The following is a 24,373-nucleotide window of genomic DNA, read 5'->3' as shown; positions in this document are numbered from 1 at the left end:
TTTGGTGGAAAAAAAAATCAAGAACTTGTGCAAGCAAAAATCCTCAAACTCAGAAATCAAACTACGGCCCAGTGAATAAGGCACATGTTGAAAGGAACAGTTAGAGTAAAGAACAGAAAAAATGCAAGTAAAGAAAAGTTAAATTAAAAAAATAAGATACCGGGACAGAGGAGAGAAATAAACTTTTGGTGCTCACATGAACATGGCACGTGGTAGTGATGTTTGTTCATTTATGTTCAGACTTATATCAGAGTTTCCACTCACTTTGGGTGTGGGACAGGAAGCAGTAGAGAGACGGGAGGTGGCCTGGGCGCGAGGTGACTCGGATGGTGTGGTACTGAGGGAGGCTGCATCCCTGGGTAACACCTGCACACCCCGCGAGATAATGGAGTCTGGGATCTGAAATCAAACAAGAAATATATGCAGGCACACAGTCATCTAAACACAACACACACAGCATGAACCCATAAGTAATGAAATAATATTTAAGATTCAAGAAGCTAGATGTGTTTAGCCCCCTCCACCCTTATTGGCACCCATGGTAAAAATGTGTTAGACAAAATAAATTTATCTTTTATATAACTTGACTGAAAATTCGGAAAATTTCTACCTTTAATTTATTCAGTAGGGGAAAAAAAACTGTGGTCATTTTTAATAACCTTTATAAGGTATAAGGAACTCTGCTGGTAATACTTCATTCGTTTACAATACTGAAAGCGGACTAATTTTCTGGCATATAGTAATTTAACATCTCCTTGTGTTTCTCAGAATTCACGATGCCATGCACTCTAATTAGGTTTCCAGGGCCTCTGGAAGAATAATAGGTCCTTAGCAACATGGATCCTTCACTTTACAACAAGATGGCAGAGATGCATTTATATATATTAATTCTTTGTTTCATCCCAGTCATCTTTTACCATCTTACTCACTGTGCATGGTGGCAAGATATACTCTTAGCTAATTATTACTGTGAGTGTAATATGGGAAAATTTATGTGGGTACATATTTTATTGAAAAATATTCATGACTTGTAAAGATCAACACTTATTTGTCCTGATTACACGTTCTGTTGTTTTTCCCATTATGAAAAGTGGCGAAGAGAAATTAACCTTTATTACATGTCAAATTTAGACCCCAGGAATACCCGAGGTTGTGGATCACTAATTAAAAAGTTTTTTAAAAACACTCAGATAAACTTAAAAAGTACAAATAAAAGAAAATCAGTCAGGAGTCCTAATTAGTCTTTCACTGATATTTTTATTAACATGGCTTTTTTCCCTACTCAATAAATGTACTCAAATTAAAGAGTGGTTTCTTTCTAAAATGTTCAGTGTGAGAATATGTTATTGAAATAAAAGCTTAATTCATTGTAAAGTCTTTACGGATCTTTACCAGGGCCACCAGTAAGTGTGCAGAGTTCTGTATACAGCCATGAGAAAAAACTAGGATAGCCTGTGAAGGTTTGGGTGTTTGTGTAACATATTTGGAGACAGGGACATTTAACATAAATTTGAACAGGGTTGAACAATCCAACTGACAGTATAGGTCAATAGGTAAAACACCTTTAAAAGCTTTCTGTAAATCATAATAACAAAACAATAAAGTTTCTAGTTAAATAAATTAGGACACCTCCACTTTTTTCTCACTTAAAATGGCTAAATCACAAACAGACATTTAGCTTGGTGTGCTCCTGATTGTTTAAGTGAGAATGAACATCACTGTGAGATAGCAAGAGCAGTCTGAGGCCCTCAGATAGAAAATTGTTGCAGATTATAGTCTGGTAAGGGGTTTAAATAGGTCTGAACAGCATTTAAAATCAGCCAATCCACTGTAGAGACATTCAGAACAGCTGCCAACATGTCCAGGTCTGGCCATCCAAGCAAGTTTACCCTGAAAGCAGACTGCAGGATGAACACCCTCCCAAAACCCTAAAATGTCATCATCACATTTTGTTGTTTAACTGAAATTAAATCACTTAAACAAAAAAATGAGGCCAAATCACTGAATGTCTTATGGAAAGTAAGAATTTTATCTCATGGCTGTACACATAATCTACATATTTGGATATAAACACATAAATCAGCCACAGCAAAAACACATTTTAGCAATTCTAGCACAGTTTACTGTCAATCTGTGCTGATGAAGATGAAAACCCAATGTTCTCAAGCTTAAGACACGTTGATGAAAGGTTTTGTTGAGGATGGGTGAGATTTTGCGTGGTGAAGTCTTACCAAAATGTATCTGTGACTGGACAATGAGGTGGGATGCTACCCTGACAAGAGAGCCATTAAGAAGGGTCCAGGCTGCAGACAGGACAGGATGGTGGGAATGGAAACATGCTCTTTTAGAAGGTAATTGTGAGAAAAATTCAAAGACTTCAGCAGTCAGGTTTATCTTATGTAAGGTTAAACCAAAGTACCGGGACACACTAATCCATTCTGGCATACAGTTCACTGTCCAACAGGAAGTTATACAATTCAGGATTAGGAAATGACATGATGACATAATGCACTTGATGATACAGATAAAAAAGCATTATACACAGTAATGCATGTAGAAGCAGTCTTTTACATGCTTAACATCAACTGGCAATGACTGATGTTTAGTGACACACCAAGGCCTTTGAATACAATGCTTGCATGAATGATGAGTAAAGACGTCAAAAAAAACAAATGTTTAAAATGTATGCAATTAGGCTTAATGACAGCTAAATAAACTAAACAACCCTCCCCTCTCATCTGTCCCGATACCTTGGCAGCAATGGATGCGGCGGTGATGTGGGAGGAGGAGCTGTCCTCGGTGGATGCCACCCCGCTGTCCTTCTTCTCCTCATCCTCGTCTTCACACTGCACACCTTTGTCTTCTGTCTGGCGGCGCGGTGAACTGTTGGGAGGTGGTGAAAGAGGTGGTGGTGGCGAAGGCAAGTCCTCCAGCTCATCTACCGCCTCTTTTACCTTCACCACCGCGTCCCGAAGGAGGTCAATGGCGTGTGGCAGCGCTGGGAGGATAAACTGAAAGCATTCCTGTAGAGGGATAATGCACAAGACTGTAGCTGTTTTTGAAAATAATGTCAAATCAATACCAGATAGTGAAGGTTTAAAATGTTTTTAGCCATATTTTCATATTAATATTAAAATTTCATTTTAATTTCAACAGCCCTACTGTCAAAATTTTAACACCACTTTCTTATAATAAAACAATATATATATATATACACATGTATACAGGGGTTGGACAATGAAACTGAAACACCTGTCATATTAGTGTGGGAGGTTTCATGGCTAAATTGGACCTGCCTGGTAGCCAGTCTTCATTGATTGCACATTGCACCAGTAAGAGCAGAGTGTGAAGGTTCAATTAGCAGGGTAAGAGCACAGTTTTGCTCAAAATATTGAAATACACACAACATTATGGGTGACATACCAGAGTTCGAAAGAGGACAAATTGTTGGTGCACGTCTTGCTGCCGCATCTGTGACCAAGACAGCAAGTCTTTGTGATGTATCAAGAGCCACGGTATCCAGGGTAATGTCAGCATACCACCAAGAAGGACGAACCACATCCAACAGGATTAACTGTGGATGCAAGAGGAAGCTCTCTGAAAGAGATATTCGGGTGCTAACCCGGATTGTATCCAAAAGACATAAAACCACAGCTGCCCAAATCACGGCAGAATTAAATGTGCACCTCAACTCTCCTGTTTCCACCAGAACTGTCCGTCGGGAGCTCCACAGGGTCAATATACACGGCCGGGCTGCTATAGCCAAACCTTTGGTCACTCATGCCAATGCCAAACGTCGGTTTCAATGGTGCAAGGAGCGCAAATCTTGGGCTGTGGACAATGTGAAACATGTGTTGTTCTCTGATGAGTCCACCTTTACTGTTTTCCCCACATCTAGGAGAGTTACGGTGTGGAGAAGCCCCAAAGAAGCGTACCACCCAGACTGTTGCATGCCCAGAGTGAAGCATGGAGGTGGATCAGTGATGGTTTGGGCTGCCATATCATGGCATTCCCTTGACCCAATATTTGTGCTAGATGGGCGCGTCACTGCCAAGGACTACCAAACCATTCTTGAGGACCATGTGCATCCAATGGTTCAAACATTGTATCCTGAAGGCGGTGCCGTGTATCAGGATGACAATGCACCAATACACACAGCAAGACTGGTGAAAGATTGGTTTGATGAACATGAAAGTGAAGTTAAACATCTCCCATGGCCTGCACAGTCACCAGATCTAAATATTGAGCCACTTTGGGGTGTTTTAGAGGAGCGAGTCAGGAAACGTTTTCCTCCACCAGTATCACATAGTGATCTAGCCACTATCCTGCAAGACGAATGGCTTAAAATTCCTCTGACCACTCTGCAGGACTTGTATATGTCATTCCCAAGACGAATTGACGCTGTATTGGCCACAAAAGGAGGCACCATACTAATAAATTATTGTGGTCTAAAACCAGGTGTTTCAGTTTCATTGTCCAACCCCTATATATATATATATATATATATATATATATATATATATATATATATATAGGGGTTTGTCCGTAGCTCTCCCGGATGTGGGGAAAACAGTAAAGGTGGACTCATCAGAGAACAATACATGTTTCACATTGTCCACAGCCCAAGATTTGCGCTCCTTGCACCATTGAAACCAACGTTTGGCATTGGCATGAGTGACCAAAGGTTTGGCTATAGCAGCCCGGCCGTGTATATTGACCCTGTGGAGCTCCCGACGGACGGTTCTGGTGGAAACAGGAGAGTTGAGGTGCACATTTAATTCTGCCGTGATTTGGGCAGCCGTGGTTTTATGTCTTTTGGATACAATCCGGGTTAGCACCTGAACATCCCTTTCAGACAGCTTCCTCTTGCGTCCACAGTTAATCCTGTTGGATGTGGTTCGTCCATCTTAGTGGTATGCTGACCCTGGATACCGTGGCTCTTGATACATCACAAAGACTTGCTGTCTTGGTCACAGATGCGGCAGCAAGACGTGCACCAACAATTTGTCCTCTTTCGAACTCTGGTATGTCACCCATAATGTTGTGTGCATTTCAATATTTTGAGAAAAACTGTGCTCTTACCCTGCTAATTGAACCTTCACACTCTGCTCTTACTGGTGCAATGTGCAATCAATGAAGACTGGCTACCAGGATGGTCCAATTTAGCCATGAAACCTCCCACACTAAAATGACAGGTGTTTCAGTTTCATTGTCCAACCCCTGTATATATATATTATACTATATCTAATTATAATTATACCATATACTACTCTGAGAGCTTACTGGGAAATTTGATTTGTTTCATTTCCTTTGAAACCCTAGCTCATAAGAGCGCCAAATACAGGCCAAATTTCTACAAAGTGCTTGTTTTTTCCAGGTCTTATTATCTGTTTTCCTCTCTGTGTCAGTGTGCCTGTTGGCTCCTCCGCAATACTAAATGCTCTGTTTTCCTCACTCTCAAGACAAGAGCTAATCTGTGAAATTATTTATTGCTCTGTGTATTTTAAGATACATTATTTATTTGCCACACACTTTACACTGGCTGGCATCAGGCTTTTACAACAGGCTTTTCACTTCACAACCTGTTGCTATCTAAATTGGATTGAATCTGGCAGGATTAACCTTGATTTGACCAAATTCCATATATCCACACTGCAATCAATGTATAACTGGAGCAGCATTTTTCTCCCATCTGAATGTAAAAAGGCAGATTAAACCTGGACATGAAACTGAAACACATAGAAAAAGGTAAATCTCAGTAAGTAAGTCTGTACTGCCTACAAGTTAAACGTTGCACACCTTTTTTCTTTTTTTTCTATTAAAACAAAGCAGCCCAACAACTTCCTTCAATATTTTTTTTGGCTGCTTGTGATTTTTTCGAAGCCCCACTTGAAAAGTTTGGAAAAATGAGGGGAGGAGATGTGGGTGATGACTTAAGATGGAGCAAGGACATTAGGTGCCTGGAGACATATCTTCTTTCCGAATTTCAGCTTTCACTTAGTCCTAGGAAAACTTTTAAGGCACATCAAATGTCAGTCAGTCAGTCATTTTCTACCACTTATTCCATAGTGGGTCACGGGGAAGCTGGTGCCCATCTCCAGCAGTCTATGGGCAAGAGGCGGTGTATACCCTGGATTGGTCGCCAGTCCATTGCAGGGCAACACACAAACAACCATGCACACACTCATTCATACACCTAAGGGCAATTTAGAGTTACCAATTAACCTAACAGGCATGTCTTTGGACTGTGGGAGGAAGCTGGAGTACCTGGTGAGAACCCACACATGCACTGGGAGAACATGCAGAAAGACCCCTGGCTGGGAATTGAACCCAGGACCTTCTTGCTGCAAGGCAACAGTGCTACCAACTGCGCCACTGTGCAGCCCCACATCAAAAGTGTTTATTTTTATTAATCATTTTGTCCTAGATGAGTGTAAGTTTCAAGAACAATAAAAAGCAAAGTTACAGGCTATTCTGCCAATGAACAAAAGTGCAAGAGAAAAAGGACTACAAATTATAGTGTTGTTACAGTGGGTTATGGGTAGAAAGATGGGGTCAATGAGATCTGAAGACCAAAAGAGAGACTGCTTTAGTAAGAGGTTAAATGAAACAGCAACCAGAAGATAATATCATTGACATAATAAGTAAAAGCAAAAAACTGAAACAAAAAAATACAGTTGCATGCCAGGTTTATAGCCAGTCGGGTAATAATTAGTTACTGTGAACTGGGTTTCAAAATGGGTACGAATAAACAAGAAACACTTGGGAGGGTAACAATGTCATGAGCTCAATAACTGGTGATACTTCTATAAAATGTTAGGCCCGTTTTCTAATCATTTGGTGGCATATGTAAGTTCAAGTATGATTAAAAAAGGCCAGGCCTTTTCTACAACGTGGTTAATTTGTAACGAGCTGTTGCACGTTTTATGCACAGGGCAAAACTAATGTGCACATTCATAATGCTAAGTGTGTACAAAAAGCATCACATTCACAAAGACCGGAGGCGTTTGCGTTATACATCCATTGAGTTTTAAAATCTGCAGAGCTGCATTTAAAAAAAAAAGTAAGTTCTATTTAGCAAAGCCGTTTTCTTTTTTTTCTTTAACATTTTTTTTTTTTTTGCCGCACTATTGGACTTTATTTTTTGTTATTGTTTTTTCGAAAGTGGGGTGGAGATAGGGGTAAGACAGGCCTCCGGGGTCTGGACTCGTTTCCAGGACAGCTGCGTCGAGGACTAAGGCCTCTTTATGTGGGTCGCGCACTCTACTGCTAGGCTGTGCTCCACGCCAGCTATGCTGTTTTCACATGTGACTCCTTCCTAATGCAGATGTGGCTGACAAAGTTTTGAATAGCTTTTCTTCAGTTTGTTTTTTATTTAGTTGATCATTTCTGCACCTGCTGTGTTAGTAGCTAAGAGGACTCATACGAACTGGTGCAAAAAAAAGTAAATGCTATTGCTAACTGCTTACATTTGTTGTACTGATGGGCATTCTTTTCTTGCATGGTCCAAATTTTGTTACTAAACATCAAATGTGTGCTGAAAATATTGATAACTAAGAGGAAATGCAAAGTAAAATGACCACAATCAACACCTGTGGAGGAATTTAAATAACTGGATATTGTTCCTTTATATTTTCTTGTTTCTTTGTTTTTGATGTTTTGGTCACATTCTTGGTCTGTTTTGCTGTGTTTCGTCGGAAATTGTGCTGTTTGTATAAACGGAGATGTACACTTTTCTAACCTGGAGGAAAAACATTTTTAAGATAAGGTCTAGAGTACTGTAGCCAATGTTGTATCTTGGTTGTCACTAAAAATGACACACTTGCAGATAAGACTTTCAGTTTCTTTTTACAGTATTGATAGGTGACAAGGTGAAGAGTTTCATACAGGTCTAAAGGAAAAAGGTTTTTAGTTGCAGCATGGCAACATGTTTTCAGGATTTTACTCATGCATAAGAGTAATATTATTTTCATCCTTTGTTGCTTTGATCTTTGTCTTAGTGATTCATGAAACTGAATAGAAGGGAAGTCATATTAAGCTATGCAAGTCTTTTTTTTATTTTAAATCACTACTTTTATGTAGAAACTACATTTACTAGCATCATGTATTCTAGATATACTCTCTTCCAATCCACTCACCCCAAACTACATTTCTCCCAATTGATGACAAAATTACAGTTATTCTAGTTTAGACACATGTAATAAAATAGGTCTCAAAAGGCTTAGCTATTGTAATACAATATTCAGATAATCTGTGTGATATGCTTTTAATGACTTTTGCAGCTATAAATGCACAACAAACAAAATGTCATTACGAGGCTTCATCTGCCAGGCTCAAGTGGCCTTCCTTGTTTTCCTTATGAGAGAAGAGATCAGCATAATAAAAGTCTAAAATGAGCTGCCAGGGTCTTTAAGTTTACCTGGGGTTTGATGAGGGAGACACTAATATGGCAGCAGATGGGAGAGAAACGGCGTGTAACGAATGGGACGGAAAATAAAATTGATCGGGTAAAGCCAGTATATAACAACACAGAGACACGCTGTTGGTCACTAAGGCAAAGAGGAAGAACGAAGGAGCGAGAGAAGAGACTCCTGTGGAGACGCATGGTTTAAAAAGTTCAAATGAATCTTAGGTTTTGTAACAAGCAGAATACAATAATAAGAATGTCCATTTAAACAGGCCACAGCATTCCAAATGAACTATTATTTTTATAACAAATATTTTATGTGTTTAGTGCTCAAACTTTAAAATACTTTTTATTTATCTACTTTAGGTGGTTTTTAGACCCAATACGTTTATAAGTATAGTTGATCTGAACAGAAAATCAGTAAAAATGCAACCGGAGTTTAATCAAGATTACTTTAAGATGTTATATGAAAGTCTGGCTCCTTAGAAGCAAATTAAAGAAATTAGGGGTAGTGTAAAACCTTAGCATGGTTCTGTACATATGCTCCACAACTACAAGGGTAGGTTTGTGTCCACTCTTATTGACAAGTTATAAATACAGTCAATAAACATCGAGAATACCCTTTTATATAGCCTTGTACAGCTCCACTCATTGCCTGAGGTGCAACCAATATTTAATAACTCCTTGACACATCATCAAAATTTCCCATGTAAAAACTCGAGATGCAGCAAGAAATGTTTCAGTTTCCGATTGACCAATCATCACACAGAACCAAGATCGGCCATATTCCATTCACATGCGGATTGAAAACTCAAAAATCAGATATTTTTCTTGAATTTGTCAAAGCTAAACTACCAGGTCCTGATGACACAACATCCTTTGGTGTGAATGGTGTTACTGAATGGAGAAGACTAAAAGTTAGCTTTTGTGCTGAATTCGGTGATGTTGCTTAAATGAAGTCAAAAGAACCACCGAGTTGCAAGCTCTTTATAAGCTTGCAACTTATGCAAGTTGTATCTTGTGAACAATGAAAGCTTCCTAATTTCCTACCTGGGAGCCTTTCTTGCTTCCTGGTAAGTTGATGATGAGCGTCTTGCCTCGGATACCGCACACAGGTCTGCAAACACACGGCCATCGTGAGATGATATGATAAAGACTTGCATGTTTCTCCTTTCAGTGTAAAAAAATATCAAGATGAAACAGTCCAAATTTATGCTTTTCTATGGTCCAGACTCTACAGCCATTGAAATCACAAGAAATTCTATATTCTTGTCATCCTTCACATCTGATGTTATATATATCAGTCCTAACCTAGATATTGATCATTTCAAATGTAGTGTCATTTCCAAATGTCACAAATAATTAAAAAAATATTGGCTGGTGTCACTACTTAGAATTTTTCTTTCAATTTGAAATGTGTGTGTTGTTGTGTCTCTCAGACCTGGAAAGCATGCCTAATGGTGTGACATTGAGGGATCCCATCAGCATTGCCAGAGACATCCCAGGTGCCTCCCGCTCTATCACCTCCTTAGTGGCCTGGAAAAGAGAGAGACACACACACAACAGAGTGTGATTGTAGCCTAACAAACCATGATAACTGTGCTATCAGCCATATCAAACTGCAGCGCTGTTCATCAGAAGTCAGAATTCTGTTGAACAAATGAAAACAGTTTTACAATTAAAGCTCAAAGCACAACTCGGCAATAAATATTTTAACACTTTTTTACTGATCTGTTTACATTCATACACAATGAAAATGCAAAAAGAAAATACCGCATATGTGACACATTTTTCTTATTGTGTAAAAGGGAAAAAAGCCCATTTTGCTGAGCTTTACATTCAAAAGAAAACATAGCTTAGTATTTAAACTTATAAATGATCTTGGTTTACAAAGTTTAAAAAATTTCCTTTAATCTAACCTCAATTGTACAAAACCCCCACCAGAAAAAACACACAGCACTGTTTTTCCTATGTCTTTAATAAAAACACATAAAAGCAAAATGGAAATGTTAATGTTAACTAGACTCCGAACTTTACCTAATGGACCTGCTCTAAGTAGAACACATAGTGGCATTATAGCAGAGAGCATTGAGGTAAGAGGTGCAGAACTGAATGTAACAGTGGCAGCAAGAAAGCAAACTAAAGGCTTACATTACTTTATAAGTAGCTTGGTATTCACCTAACCAATAAACTAGACTTTAGTCACAACACTGATGCTCTTTAATGGAAGGTGGTGTCCTAGAGACAGAATGACTCTCCCATCCTATGAATGAAGCTGTTGCAGAACTGGAGAAAAATAAATGAATGAATTAATACATAAATTAAGAAATTAATAAAAAATTGTTAAAAATAAATGGAGAGCTCCTTCAGTAAGTGTTATCACATCTTTCCTCCTGGTTATCCTTCCACCCAGCAGCTATTTGCCTTTTACTTTGCACTGGTACACCTGAATTTTGCCACTGCAGGACAATAATGGAAATTTCGAATTTATTATTTTATTTTATTCTCAGCAGTAGCCTAAAATACAAGCAATTTCATTCACTCAGCATGTATTGTATGGAAGGCTAAATGAGCCATAATGTAATACAGTAATAATTTGCAAAGAGAAATGTTAATACATGTGAAAATGTCAATAAAATTGGATCAAATTAATGTATCTATCTTAAACAAATAAACATTTAAATAATTGTTTTAATTTAACATTTTCAATGTTAAGTAACTGTTTCATCATTTTTAATTTCATGGTCATTGGCTCCAGTACATCATGAATTTATTTTATCTCTCCACCAAGGTGATTGGTCACCAGCTGAGTTACTGTGTGCTGGTTAACCAATCAGATGGTCGAGTTTATTTTCTGAAATACAGTTTAAAATATTACATGACAAACTTTAGCACAGGAAACAAAAAAGTGAAAAATATATTAAATATTTATGTATGATTTAACCATGTAATAATTATAATTGTGTAATATATTGAGGCCTTAAATATATATATATATATATATATATATATATATATATATATATATATATATATATATATATATATATATATATATATATATATATATATATATATATACAGTACAGACCAAAAGTTTGGACACACCTTCTCATTCAGAGTTTTCTTTATTTTCATGACTATGAATATTGTAGCTTCACACTGAAGGCATCAAAACTATGAATCAACACATGTGGAATTATATACTGAACAAAAAAGTGTGAAACAACTGAAAATATGTCTTAAATTCTAGGTTCTTCAAAGTAGCCACCTTTTGCTTTGATTACTGCTCCGCACACTCTTTGCATTCTGTTGATGAGCTTCAAGAGGTAGTCACCTGAAATGGTTTTCACTTCACAGGTGTGCCCTGAGTGGGATTTCAAGCCTTATAAATGGGGTTGGGACCATCAGTTGTGTTGTGCAGGAGGTGGATACAGTACACAGCTGATAGTCCTACTGAAGAGACTGTTAGAATTTGTATTATTGCAAGAAAAAAGCAGCTAAGTAAAGAAAAACAAGTGGCCATCATTACTTTGAGAAATGAAGGTCGGTCAGTCCGAACAATTGGGAAAACTTTGAAAGTGTCCCCAAGTGCAGTCGCAAAAATCATCAAGCGCTACAAAGAAACTGGCTCACATGAGGACCGCCCCAGGAAAGGAAGACCAAGAAATTGCAGGTTAACAGCAGCTCAGATTAGAGAACAGGTCAATGCCACACAGAGTTCTAGCAGCAGACACATCTCTAGAACAACTGTTAAGAGGAGACTGTGTGAATCAGGCCCTCATGGTAAAATAGCTGCTAGGAAACCACTGCTGAGGACAGGCAACAAGCAGAAGAGACTTGTTTGGGCTAAAGAACACAAGGAATGGACGTTAGACCAGTGGAAATCTGTGCTTTGGTCTGATGAGTCCAAGTTTGAGATCTTTGGTTCCAACCACCGTGTCTTTGTGCGGCGCAGAAGAGGTGAACGGATGGACTCTACATGCCTGGTTCCCACCGTGAAGCATAGAGGAGGAGGTGTGATGGTGTGGGGCTGCTTTGCTGGTGACACTGTTGGGGATTTATTCAAAATTGAAGGCATACTGAACCAGCATGGCTACCACAGCATCTTGCAGCGGCACGCTATTCCATCCGGTTTGCGTTTAGTTGGACCATCATTTATTTTTTAACAGGACAATGACCCCAAACACACCTCCAGGCTGTGTAAGGGCTATTTGAGCAAGAAGGAGAGTGATGGGGTGCTGCGCCAGATGACCTGGCCTCCACAGTCACCGGACCTGAACCCAATTGAGATGGTTTGGGGTGAGCTGGACCGCAGAGTGAAGGCAAAAGGGCCAACAAGTGCTAAGCATCTCTGGGAACTCCTTCAAGACTGTTGGAAAACCATTTCAGGTGACTACCTCTTGAAGCTCATCAACAGAATGCCAAGAGTGTGCGGAGCAGTAATCAAAGCAAAAAGTGGCTACTTTGAAGAACCTAGAATATGACATATTTTCAGTTGTTTCACACTTTTTTGTTCAGTATATAATTCCACATGTGTTAATTCATAGTTTTGATGCCTTCAGTGTGAAGCTACAATATTCATAGTCATGAAAATAAAGAAAACTTTGAATGAGAAGGTGTGTCCAAACATTTGGTCTGTACTGTGTATATATATACAGGTCCTTCTCAAAATATTAGCATATTGTGATAAAGTTCATTATTTTCCATAATGTCATGATGAAAATTTAACATTCATATATTTTAGATTCATTGCACACTAACTGAAATATTTCAGGTCTTTTATTGTCTTAATACGGATGATTTTGGCATACAGCTCATGAAAACCCAAAATTCCTATCTCACAAAATTAGCATATTTCTTCCGACCAATAAAAGAAAAGTGTTTTTAATGCAAAAAACGTCAACCTTCAAATAATCATGTACAGTTATGCACTCAATACTTGGTCGGGAATCCTTTTGCAGAAATGACTGCTTCAATGCAGCGTGGCATGGAGGCAATCAGCCTGTGGCACTGATGAGGTCTTATGGAGGCCCAGGATGCTTCGATAGCGGCCTTTAGCTCATCCAGAGTGTTGGGTCTTGAGTCTCTCAACGTTCTCTTCACAATATCCCACAGATTCTCTATGGGGTTCAGGTCAGGAGAGTTGGCAGGCCAATTGAGCACAGTGATACCATGGTCAGTAAACCATTTACCAGTGGTTTTGGCAATGTGAGCAGGTGCCAGGTCGTGCTGAAAAATGAAATCTCCATCTCCATAAAGCTTTTCAGCAGATGGAAGCATGAAGTGCTCCAAAATCTCCTGATAGCTAGCTGCATTGACCCTGCCCTTGATAAAACACAGTGGACCAACACCAGCAGCTGACATGGCACCCCAGACCATCACTGACTGTGGGTACTTGACACTGGACTTCTGGCATTTTGGCATTTCCTTCTCCCCAGTCTTCCTCCAGACTCTGGCACCTTGATTTCCGAATGAGAATTTGCTTTCATCCGAAAAAAGTACTTTGGACCACTGAGCAACAGTCCAGTGCTGCTTCTCTATAGCCCAGGTCAGGCGCTTCTGCCGCTGTTTCTGGCTCAAAAGTGGCTTGACCTGGGGAATGCGGCACCTGTAGCCCATTTCCTGCACGCGCCTGTGCACGGTGGCTCTGGATGTTTCTACTCCAGACTCAGTCCACTGCTTCCGCAGGTCCCCCAAGGTCTGGAATCGGCCCTTCTCCACAATCTTCCTCAAGGTCCGGTCACCTCTTCTCGTTGTGCAGCGTTTTCTGCCACACTTTTTCCTTCCCACAGACTTCCCACTGAGGTGCCTTGATACAGCACTCTGGGAACAGCCTATTCGTTCAGAAATTTCTTTCTGTGTCTTACCCTCTTGCTTGAGGGTGTCAATAGTGGCCTTCTGGACAGCAGTCAGGTCGGCAGTCTTACCCATGATTGGGGTTTTGAGTGATGAACCAGGCTGGGAGTTTTAAAGGCCTCAGGAATCTTTTGCAGGTGTTTAGAGTTAACTCGTTGATTCAGATGATTAGGTTCATAGCTCGTTTAGAGACCCTTTTAATGATATGCTAATTTTGTGAGATAGGAATTTTGGGTTTTCATGAGCTGTATGCCAAAATCATCCGTATTAAGACAATAAAAGACCTGAAATATTTCAGTTAGTGTGCAATGAATCTAAAATATATGAATGTTAAATTTTCATCATTACATTATGAAAAATAATGAACTTCATCACAATATGTTAATATTTTGAGAAGGACCTGTATATATGCTATATATATATATATATATATATATATATATATATACACACATATATATATATATATATATATATATATATTGGATTTATGTCACTTTTAGCCTTTTAAAGCAGGAATATCTTCTAGAACCTGTACTGAGGATGGAAACTCTTAGATCCATAAATACAGTAAAGAGACCATAGGAGGGAGAAGAAGGGAAAGAGAAAGAAGGAGATAGAATTTAGTATCAATCGTGTCTTTAAATGGTAAATATTCATAAGTTTTCCAATAGTTACAGAATGCCATGAGTGGGGCCCATCTAAGATTATCTTGTTCTGGTCCTGTCACGTAAGCCTCTTAAAGAGGAAGGTCTGAACAAAACTGTGGACCTGTAAAAATCTGCAATATTTGGTCCTTAAGTTATTTGTTTACTGTATTTGGCACTGCATTATTTCTGGCACATGCCTGAATGCTAGACAGCAAGGAAGATGAGGCCTTCTTTACAGACTGCATGCTGGGTGACCTTAAGTTAGGTTTAACTTCAAATGCAACAACAGGAAAGCAGAAAAAAGATTTAAAATGAGTGGAGCCCCTTATGTGCATTTCGGGCATGGAGTTTGGAGTGAAAAGGGACATAAAGTGGGAGATAAATAAATGGAGAGCAAAAAGTGTTGAAGAAAAGAAGACACAGGTAACCAGAAGCAGGGTTGGGATGGATTTATTTTATCATACATTCTAGTTTAAATAATTATTTTTGTAATGTTTTAGAAATTTGTTTCTCTACTTAGTGAGATAATGAATTAGATTATTTAATCACATGTGTCAAATGGGTGTGAAAGTCTATTAACATGGAGAATAGTTGGACTCAGACTATAAGGTTATGGAATATTAGAAAATTTGATTTTAAGAAAGGCTTACAGTGATATCCTTTATCACAAGAGAAATTACTTTTTTGTAATCAGTGATATGGTGTAAACAAAACCAAGATGAGGTTTTATTTTCATTCCTTTAATTTATTTGGTTTAGTCTCAAGATAAGAGTAATTTTATTTGGTAGCACTACTTAATACAACATCTACTTTCCCAGAACTTAGAAGTTACTTCAAGGTTACTTTCAAAACCTTTGTGGAACTTAATAGGTTCTTTACCTGAAACTTACTAATTACTTCACCTCTACTTACCAAATACTTTCCCTGAACTTAGAGTTCACTTTCTGGAACATATTATTATGTACTTACCTGGATCTTACAATATCCTTTCTCTCAATTTAGAGGGTTCTTTTCTAGGTTCTTTCGTGTAACTTTCATAGGACTTACTGGTTACTTCCCTCACATCATCAAATCATTTATCTGAACTTAGAGATCATTTTCAGAAACTTACACAGATACTTTCCCTGAATTTACCCAGGAACTTACCTAGAACCAATCTAATACTTTCCTGATAATTACCAGGTACTTTCACTGGAACCTACAAGGGAAGTTTTGCAAAACTTAGCAGGTACTTTCCTGGAACATACCAGGTACTATTCTGGAACTTGCTGTTTACTAAGAGATTACCAGATACTTTCACGAACTTAACTGGTACCAAGAAATTTACTGGTTACTAACCTGGAGCGTATATACTCTTCTAGAACTTAAATGTTTAATTTTGGAATGTACCAGGAACTTAGCCAAATTGGTTTCTAGGAACTTTGATAGAATGTACTGGCTACTTCCCCAAACTTACTGGTTACTTGCTGGAGGATTCCAAAAAAGTTCAAGGAATATACCCAGTAAACTCCAGGTAAATTCCATAAAGGTAAGCAAGTTCTATAAAAGTCCTGGGAAAGTGCCTGTAATTTCCAGAAAAGTGTATGGTAAGTTCCAGGAACGACTTAGGGAATGTACATGGTTTGTTATTGAAAGCACAAAGTCAGTCCCAGACACTACCTTGTAATAATGATAATAATACATTTTATTTGAAGGCACCTTTCTCCGCACTCAAGTCATCGGAAGGTTCTCGAAAGTTACCTCTAAGTTCAGGGAAAGCATGGGACATATTATGTAGTGCTACCTATTTTTTTTCCCTTGGTTGAAATAGATTGTTCTATTAATTCAAACTATACAAATAAAATATCAATTTTAAAAGGGTGCTTTGTAATAAATGTAGTACCAGAAAAGTCCTTTGCATGCTGGTGTCCCATTAACAATAACAAACATATAAAAAGACACATTAGAAGAGCAGTTTATCATGTATGCATCTGTTTTTTTAAATCATGCTATTAAGCTTAATTGTCAAGAACGGAGGAAAATTCATCAAATATGTGAAAAAATACAGCACAGATGTGCAGCAATCTCTTGCAAATATTCACTGCTTTAGTTAAGATTATTTTGGGCAAATCCTTGCTTTTGGTAAAATAGCATTACAGTACGACCAATAATTTTTATTATGCCAAAATTAGTAGACAGCAAAAAACACCCCATTAGCCATCTCAGCTGGGGTGTTAACAAAGAAATAGCACTCCAAAGTTATTTTGGATTCTCTAAAAATTAAATATGACCCTGTTGGCTTGTATTTAATAACATCCCAGTTGTCAAGCAAAACAATCAAAAAACAAACCAAGACAACAACAACAAAAAACAAGATGAGCAAGCTTCTTTGCACAAAAATGTTACATTCAAAAGCAGAGGAGTTCAACATCCAAGGGTTTAACTGCATGGGTTTAATGAGAAGAGGAGATATTTCCCCAGTGATTTAAGAGACTAAATCAATGTTGACTGCTAATGTAGATAAATGTTGATCTGGAAGAGATAGTTAAGGCTTTTTCCATTATCCAGACAGCTGAGATATGGACTGTTTAATTTGGTAATGGATTCAATAAAATACACATAACCTGCAGAATTTAACAGCAGAAATAGACAATTTGGACTCAGGGTTCAGGGTTATTAGAGGAGTTAAATTGTTCTTTATGAAATATATAGCTTATATTGCAGTTAAATATCTAACATGTATCGAAACACAAGGTTGCAACATAAAATAAATGTGACGTTTGTTGCATATAGTTTTGTAAACAGTTTCATACTGCAATTTTTGAATAGGTGAGACTTATTTTCTGTCCACAAACTGAAGCGATGCAAAGAAATTCAATTTATAGTACGTTTAGACAATGCGGAAAGAATGAGACTGTCAGGGTTTGGACTTTGTTTGTGTTTAGTCACTTATGTTTATATTTTGTATTATGGTAGTCGTGTTGTTTTGGTTACTCTCTCTCACTCCTGATTGTTTGTTTCCCCCCTAGTGTTGTCACCCTCCTCGTTCATTGCTCCTTTGGTTATGGTTGCTTTCTTAGTTTTGACTTAGTATGGTTTTCTCTTTGTCATTTTTGCTATTATTATTATTATGCTTATTATTATTTGTACTCTGTTTATCTTATTTCACCAGCCCCTCTGGTTAGGTTGTGTTTACTTATAGTTTGTTTACATCCTAGTCCTCATGTTCTCTGCTTCCCTTCCTGTCAGTTCAGTCTGTGTGGTGTTAGGTTTGCTGTATGGGTTCCTTGTTTGTTCTTAGGTTATGGTGTTTCTTATGTTCCCTCTAGTTTCTTGGTTCATGTTTATTCTTTACTCTCATGCTTCATTTGGTTATTTGTTTATGGCTTTGTTTCAGTATTGTTTATTAGTCCCATCGTCATGTTTTAATCTATGTATTGTTTTCACCTGTTCCCTCTGCCTTCCTGCCTCCTCGTTACACCTGTTCTTAGTTCCTTGATTACCTGCCTTTGTTCTCATTCTGTATATTAGTTGGTTTTGTTTAATTGTCCTTTGCTGGTTCCTCTCGTTCACTACCCTCGTCCATGCCTTGAGTTCCGCATGTTCCTGCAGTGTCTCTGTAGGTTTGGATGTCTGACTGGTTTACACCTGCAGTGTTTTTTCAGAATCAGAATCAGAAAAGCTTTATTGCCAAGTACGTTTTTGGACATACAAGGAATTTGTTTTGGCGTAGTCGGTGCAATACAATACAAATTAAACAGTATAAACATATCTACAATATAATATAAATATATGTGCACAGTTTTAAGTGAGTGAGAGTAAGTATAGAGCAGTATAAGATGCAAGAGCAATACAACAGTGCAGGTGATCATTGTGCAAGTATGGCAGTGCAAGTAAAGCAGGAGTCCAAGCTGAGCGTTAATGTAACACATAGAGTTACAGGTTACAGGTGTCCTGTTTGCAGGTTTGCAGAGCTTTAGTTTCTGCCTGTATGCAGGAATCAGGTGGACCATGATGTGGTCGGATTGGCCCAGTGCAGCACGTGGGACGGCGTGATAAGCGTCTCTGATGGTGGTGTAACAGTGATCCAGAATGTTGTCCTCTCTGGTCGGACATTTTATAAACTGTCTATATTTGGGGAGTTCGTGGGTCAGATTACCTTTGTTAAAGTCACCAACGACGATTACCAAGGAGTCCGGGTTGGTCCGCTCCACACTCAGTATCTGGTCGGCGAGCATGCGCTGTGCGACCTGCACGTTAGCTTGCGGCGGGATGTAAACACCGACCAGGATGAACGAAGCGAACTCACGGGGGGAATAGAAAGGCTTACAGTTTATGATGAAGGCTTCCAGGTCTGGAGAACAGTGCTGCTGAATCACTGTCACGTCGTTGCACCAACCACTGTTGAGGTAAAAACAGATTCCTCCACCTTTTTGCTTTGCCGGAGAGTTCCGTGTCTCTGTCCGCTCTGTAGAGCTGGAATCCTGCCAGCTGCAGCGCAGAGTCCGGTATTAATCCACACAGCCACGTCTCCGTGAAGCACAAAACTGCCGATGAATAAAAGTCCCTGTTTTTCCCCAACAGCAGTTGTAGTTCGTCAACTTTGTTGGGAAGTGAGCGCACGTTAGAGAGAAATATCCCAGGTAACGGTGTTCGTAGTCCACGCTGGCGAAGTCGTACCAGCAACCCAGCCCGTTTCCCTCTCTTCCGGCGTTTCACCGCGTGAACAAAGGTAAGCGCACCTTTGACCAGAATATCCAAAAATTCCAGAGCAGTAGGCAGAAAAGTTGGAAATAACTCCTCTGGTGTAGTAGCCCTGATGTTCATGAGTTCTTCTCTGGTGAGAGAGCTCCGGGTACCATCACAGAAGACCGTTTTAAAGCAAAAAAAACAAAACAAAACAATGCGCACCAACACGCCGAGGCGACCATCTGCGGCGCCATCATACTTTTCATTTTTGAATAAAGCTAAAAACTGCTTGAAATGCTGCTCCCGAGCTCTTGTTTGCGCTTTGGTTCAACCCCAAACCCGAATGTGACAGAGACACAAAAAGAAACCAAATGAGAAGAAACAAAAACTTAAAAATAAATAAATAAATGCAGGTATTTATCAAATAATAAAGTTATTGACCTTAACCTGCTAAGGTTTAGTAACAGTTTATCCATGTTGCATCTGGCAGAAAACATGTATTGCAGCAAAGCTTTTTAATAAGGGACATGCTTGTTAGACTATAACCAAGTGTGTTTCTATGTAAAACAAAAAATGCTTGCTGACCAATCTCAAATAAGGCGATGCATGCAGTTCAGGCAGGGAACTTGACTTGTGCTGCCATTTCACATGTGATCTTTCTCATACTCTGCAGAATATATTTAGCATAAAGAAATGATATAGGTGATCTATTTAAGCTGCAAACGCGCTCTGCATTTCATATGCAGCTTCTGCCTGCATGCCTGCTGCTACTAGTGTCTGCTTGGTGCTCTATTGCCCCTCCACCACCCTATCACCCTCCTTGAGCTCCAAGGGTAGAGACCTTCTCCTAACTTCCTGAGATTTGGAAGGGTACGGTGGCCAACAGGTGCAAACGCACAGCAAATGAAAAAACGCACCACAAACTGTGAAACCTGCTGCAAATGCATTAATAATGCCAACTCCAAAACACATAAACACAAAAAAACAAATGCCACAGAAAAACGTTCCTAGCTTCGTGAAGTCACTGGTGGACCTGTTGGGATCATCCATTTTGGTCGGATATACCGAGTGGGATGCGCAGTTCCACATGCACAGCTCAACATTCGTCACAGTGATGGACATCAAAGCTGATGTCTTCAGAGCTATAAAAGCTGAAGAAATAAACTTTTAAACCACCATTTCCAACGTTTTTCACGGTATGACGCAACGGAGTCGCATATCTTGAGAGACAAAAGCTCGCAGACGAACTTTTCCTCCACACGGCCATTCCCGGAAGGGCTGAAAGCTGGAATTCTGTCTGATACAACAAGGTCCCATATCAGCTAGGAGTTAGAAGTTGGACATTTAAAAGTTTTCCATTCAAAGCAGCTGTGGTCTGGGTCTCATGGCCTGACCACTCCTTTGTCCAAGTTTTATCACTGGAGTTTTTCCACTGAGTTCCCGCCTCAGAGTTTTGTGATCCTTTGATCGAGATTTGGGGCAATCAGCTGCTGGTGGCTAATGGCGCAGCCCACCGTTCTACCAGCTGATCGCCGCAATCGAGACATCAGCACACCAGGACGACTTCTCTTTCCAAGTTAACCCAAATTGTACATTTTGTCCATAAAACTGCTGGATTTGATCTTCATAGACACTCAGTGCCCATATATTTTCTTCTATTATTATTGTTAGGTAGTCATTTTTATCCCCTTTGTGTAGAATAGCGCTTTGAGTTACTTAGGTGAAGGTTTTTGGACCAGAGTAGTAATTATATCAGAACTATATGGTTTCATACATTTTCACATATTTATATAGGAGAAACATTTGTGTTTATTTCATGCAAGAGTGATTTATCTGTCAAAATAAGGTCAACGTTCCCCCACTGTTCGGTGAAGCGGCTGATTAAACTGTGACATTTAGCGTGGTTTGATTAATAATTATCAATTATTAATGATAATTAACTAATTGTAATTATTAAGTGCTTTGAACCCATAATCACAACACCAGAGGACATCTCTGACTTCTATTTGTAAGCAATGATTTTTGGTTATGAAAATTCGGAATTATGATTTTTAATTATAATATTTGATAAATATCCATTAATCAATAATCATAATCCTTACAGACCAATTGTTAATGTTACCATTGTGTACTGTATTTTCAAATTTATTTCCCATCAGTTTCCTGAAATAGATAACATTTTACCAATTTAAAGTAAAGTTTGACTGCACTGTAATATAGTTTGGATTAGATGATCTGAATGAATGGTGTACGTTTGCTTTGTAAAGCATCCTGAGGCGGCATTTGTTGTGAAAGAATGCTAAATAAATAAAGAATTATCTGAATAGAATTAACAAATAAAGGCAGTCTATACAGTGCCTTGCAAAAGTATTCGGCCCCCTTGATCTGGTCAAACTTTTGCCAGATTTCAGGCTTCAAACATAAAGATATAAAGTTAAAATTTTTTGTGAAGAATCAACAACAAGTGGGACACAATCGTGAAGTGGAAAGAAATTTATTGGATGTGTCAAACTTTTTTAACAAATAAAAAACTGAAAAGTGGGGCGTGCAATATTATTCGGGCCCCTTTACTTTCAGTGCAGCAAACTCACTCCGGAAGTTCAGTGAGGATCTCTGAATGATCCAATGTTGTCCCAAATGACTGATGATGATAAATAGAATCCACCTGTGTGTAATCAAGTCTCCGTATAAATGCACCTGCTCTGTGATAGTCTCAGGGTTCTGTTCAAAGCCCAGAGAGCATCATGAAGACCAAGGAACACACCAGGCAGGTGTGAGATACTGTTGTGGAGAAGTTTAAAGCTGGATTTGGACACAAAAAGATTTCCCAAGCTTTAAACATCCCAAGGAGCACTGTGCAAGCAATCATATTGAAATGGAAGGAGTATCAGACCACTACAAATCTACCAAGACCCGGCTGTCCCTCTAAACGTTCATCTCGAACAAGGAGAAGACTGATCAAAGATGCAGCCAAGAGGCCCATGATCACTCTGGGTGAACTGCAGAGATCTACAGCTAAGGTTGGAGAGTCTGTCCATAGGACAACAATCAGTCGTACACTGCACAAATCTGGCCTTTATGGAAGAGTGGCAAGAAGAAAGCCATTTCTCAAAGATATCCATAAAAAGTCTCGTTTAAAGTTTGCCACAAGCCACCTGGGAGACACACCAAACATGTGGAAGAAGGTGCTCTGGTCAGATGAAACCAAAATCCAACTGTTTGGCCACAATGCAAAACGATATGTTTGGCGTAAAAGCAACACAGCTCATCACCCTGAACACACCATCCCCACTGTCAAACATGGTGGTGGCAGCATCATGGTTTGGGCCTGCTTTTCATCAGCAGGGACAGGGAAGATGGTCAAAATTGATGGGAAGATGGATGGGGCCAAATACAGAACCATTCTGGAAGACAACCTGTTGGAGTCTGCAAGAGACCTGGGACTGGGACGGAGATTTATCTTCCAACAAGACAATGATCCAAAACATAAAGCCAAATCTACAATGGAATGGTCCACAAATAAACGTATCCAGGTGTTGGAATGGCCAAGTCAAAGTCCAGACCTGAATCCAATCGAGAATCTGTGGGAAGAGCTGAAGACTGCTGTTCACGAACGCTCTCCATCCAACCTCACTGAGCTTGAGCTGTTTTGCAAGGAAGAAAGGGCAAGACTTTCAGTCTCTCGATGTGCAAAACTGATAGAGGACATACCCCAAGAGACTTGCAGCTGTAATTGTAGCAAAGGGTGGCGCTACAAAGTATTAATGCAAGGGTGCCGAATAATATTGCATGCCCCACTTTTCAGTTTTTTATTTGTTAAAGTTTAACACATCCAAAAAATTTCTTTCCACTTCACGATTGTGTCCCACTTGTTGTTGATTCTTCACAAAAAATTAGAATTTTATATCTTTATGTTTGAAGCCTGAAATCTGGCAAGAGGTTGAAAAGTTCAAGGGGGTCGAATACTTTCGCAAGGCACTGTATATATATCTTCGGATGATTTTACCAGAAGCAGAGAGGACTCTGAATTTAGGCAGCAAAACTTTAAAAGAAGAGCAGGAATACTGCTTGTGGCAAAAATGTGTGAAATGTGTGACAAAATACATTTCAGATTTTTGAGCTAAGCTAAAGTAAATAGCCAGAAATCAACAAAATCTTATGAGTCAGAGAATTGACTGAGGGGATTCTACATTTTAAAAAATCTTGTTAGTTGGGAGAATTAATATTGAACCAGAATTACTATAACCTAAATGTACTCAGCCATAACAGGTTTGACAAAACCTAGTGACAAAGGTCACATATGTACAGTCTAATGAGAACTTTTTGGCCCCAAAGAGATCCTTTCATCCATCCACTGTCTTTTGCTTCTCCTAGATCAGGTCGCAGTGTGGCAACAGGCCCAGAAGGGAAACCCACACATTCTTCTCCCTGGTGACACCCCACAGCTAATTTTGGTATTCTCACGCCAGATGGGATGTATAGTCCATCCGGCGAGTTCTGGGTCTTCCCCTGGGTCTCCTCCCAGAGGGACGTGCCCTGAAAACCTCACGTAAGAGGCATCCTGATCAGATGTCTGAACCACCTTAGCTGAATCCTTTTAAAGTGGAGAAGCTGCTCCTCTACTTCGAGCTCCACTTAGAGGACAGAGCTTCTAACACTATCTCTAAGGCTGAGTCCAGCCAACCTATAGAGAAAATTAATTTCAGCCGCTTGTATCAAACACATTATAATATCAGACAAACAAAACTTGAGCGAATACTAAGTTTTCAAATGATAATTACATTTAGTA

General features: G+C 39.1%; 1 protein-coding gene across 11 annotated transcripts in view; it reads right to left on the bottom strand.

The window, feature by feature from the left end:
* Positions 1-24,373, bottom strand: part of gphnb (gephyrin b) — a 152,238-nt gene that overhangs the window by 53,128 nt on the left and 74,737 nt on the right. For all 11 annotated transcript variants that reach the window (XR_007041743.1, XR_007041742.1, XM_047387531.1 and 8 more), the window contains 4 exons: positions 9,849-9,943; positions 9,458-9,524; positions 2,751-3,023; positions 265-399 (listed from right to left, as the gene is read on the bottom strand). Coding sequence is in view for 9 of the 11 variants with exons in the window: in XM_047387531.1 (XP_047243487.1) it covers positions 265-399; positions 2,751-3,023; positions 9,458-9,524; positions 9,849-9,943 (570 nt within the window). In the remaining 2 variants the exon portion in view is untranslated. The remainder of the gene's footprint in view (positions 1-264; positions 400-2,750; positions 3,024-9,457; positions 9,525-9,848; positions 9,944-24,373) is intronic.

Source organism: Girardinichthys multiradiatus, chromosome 15, assembly GCF_021462225.1.
Source record: "Girardinichthys multiradiatus isolate DD_20200921_A chromosome 15, DD_fGirMul_XY1, whole genome shotgun sequence".
Taxonomy (NCBI): Eukaryota; Metazoa; Chordata; class Actinopteri; order Cyprinodontiformes; family Goodeidae; genus Girardinichthys; species Girardinichthys multiradiatus.
Note: the sequence above shows the minus strand (reverse complement) of the source record. Positions and strands in the feature narration are given on the sequence as shown.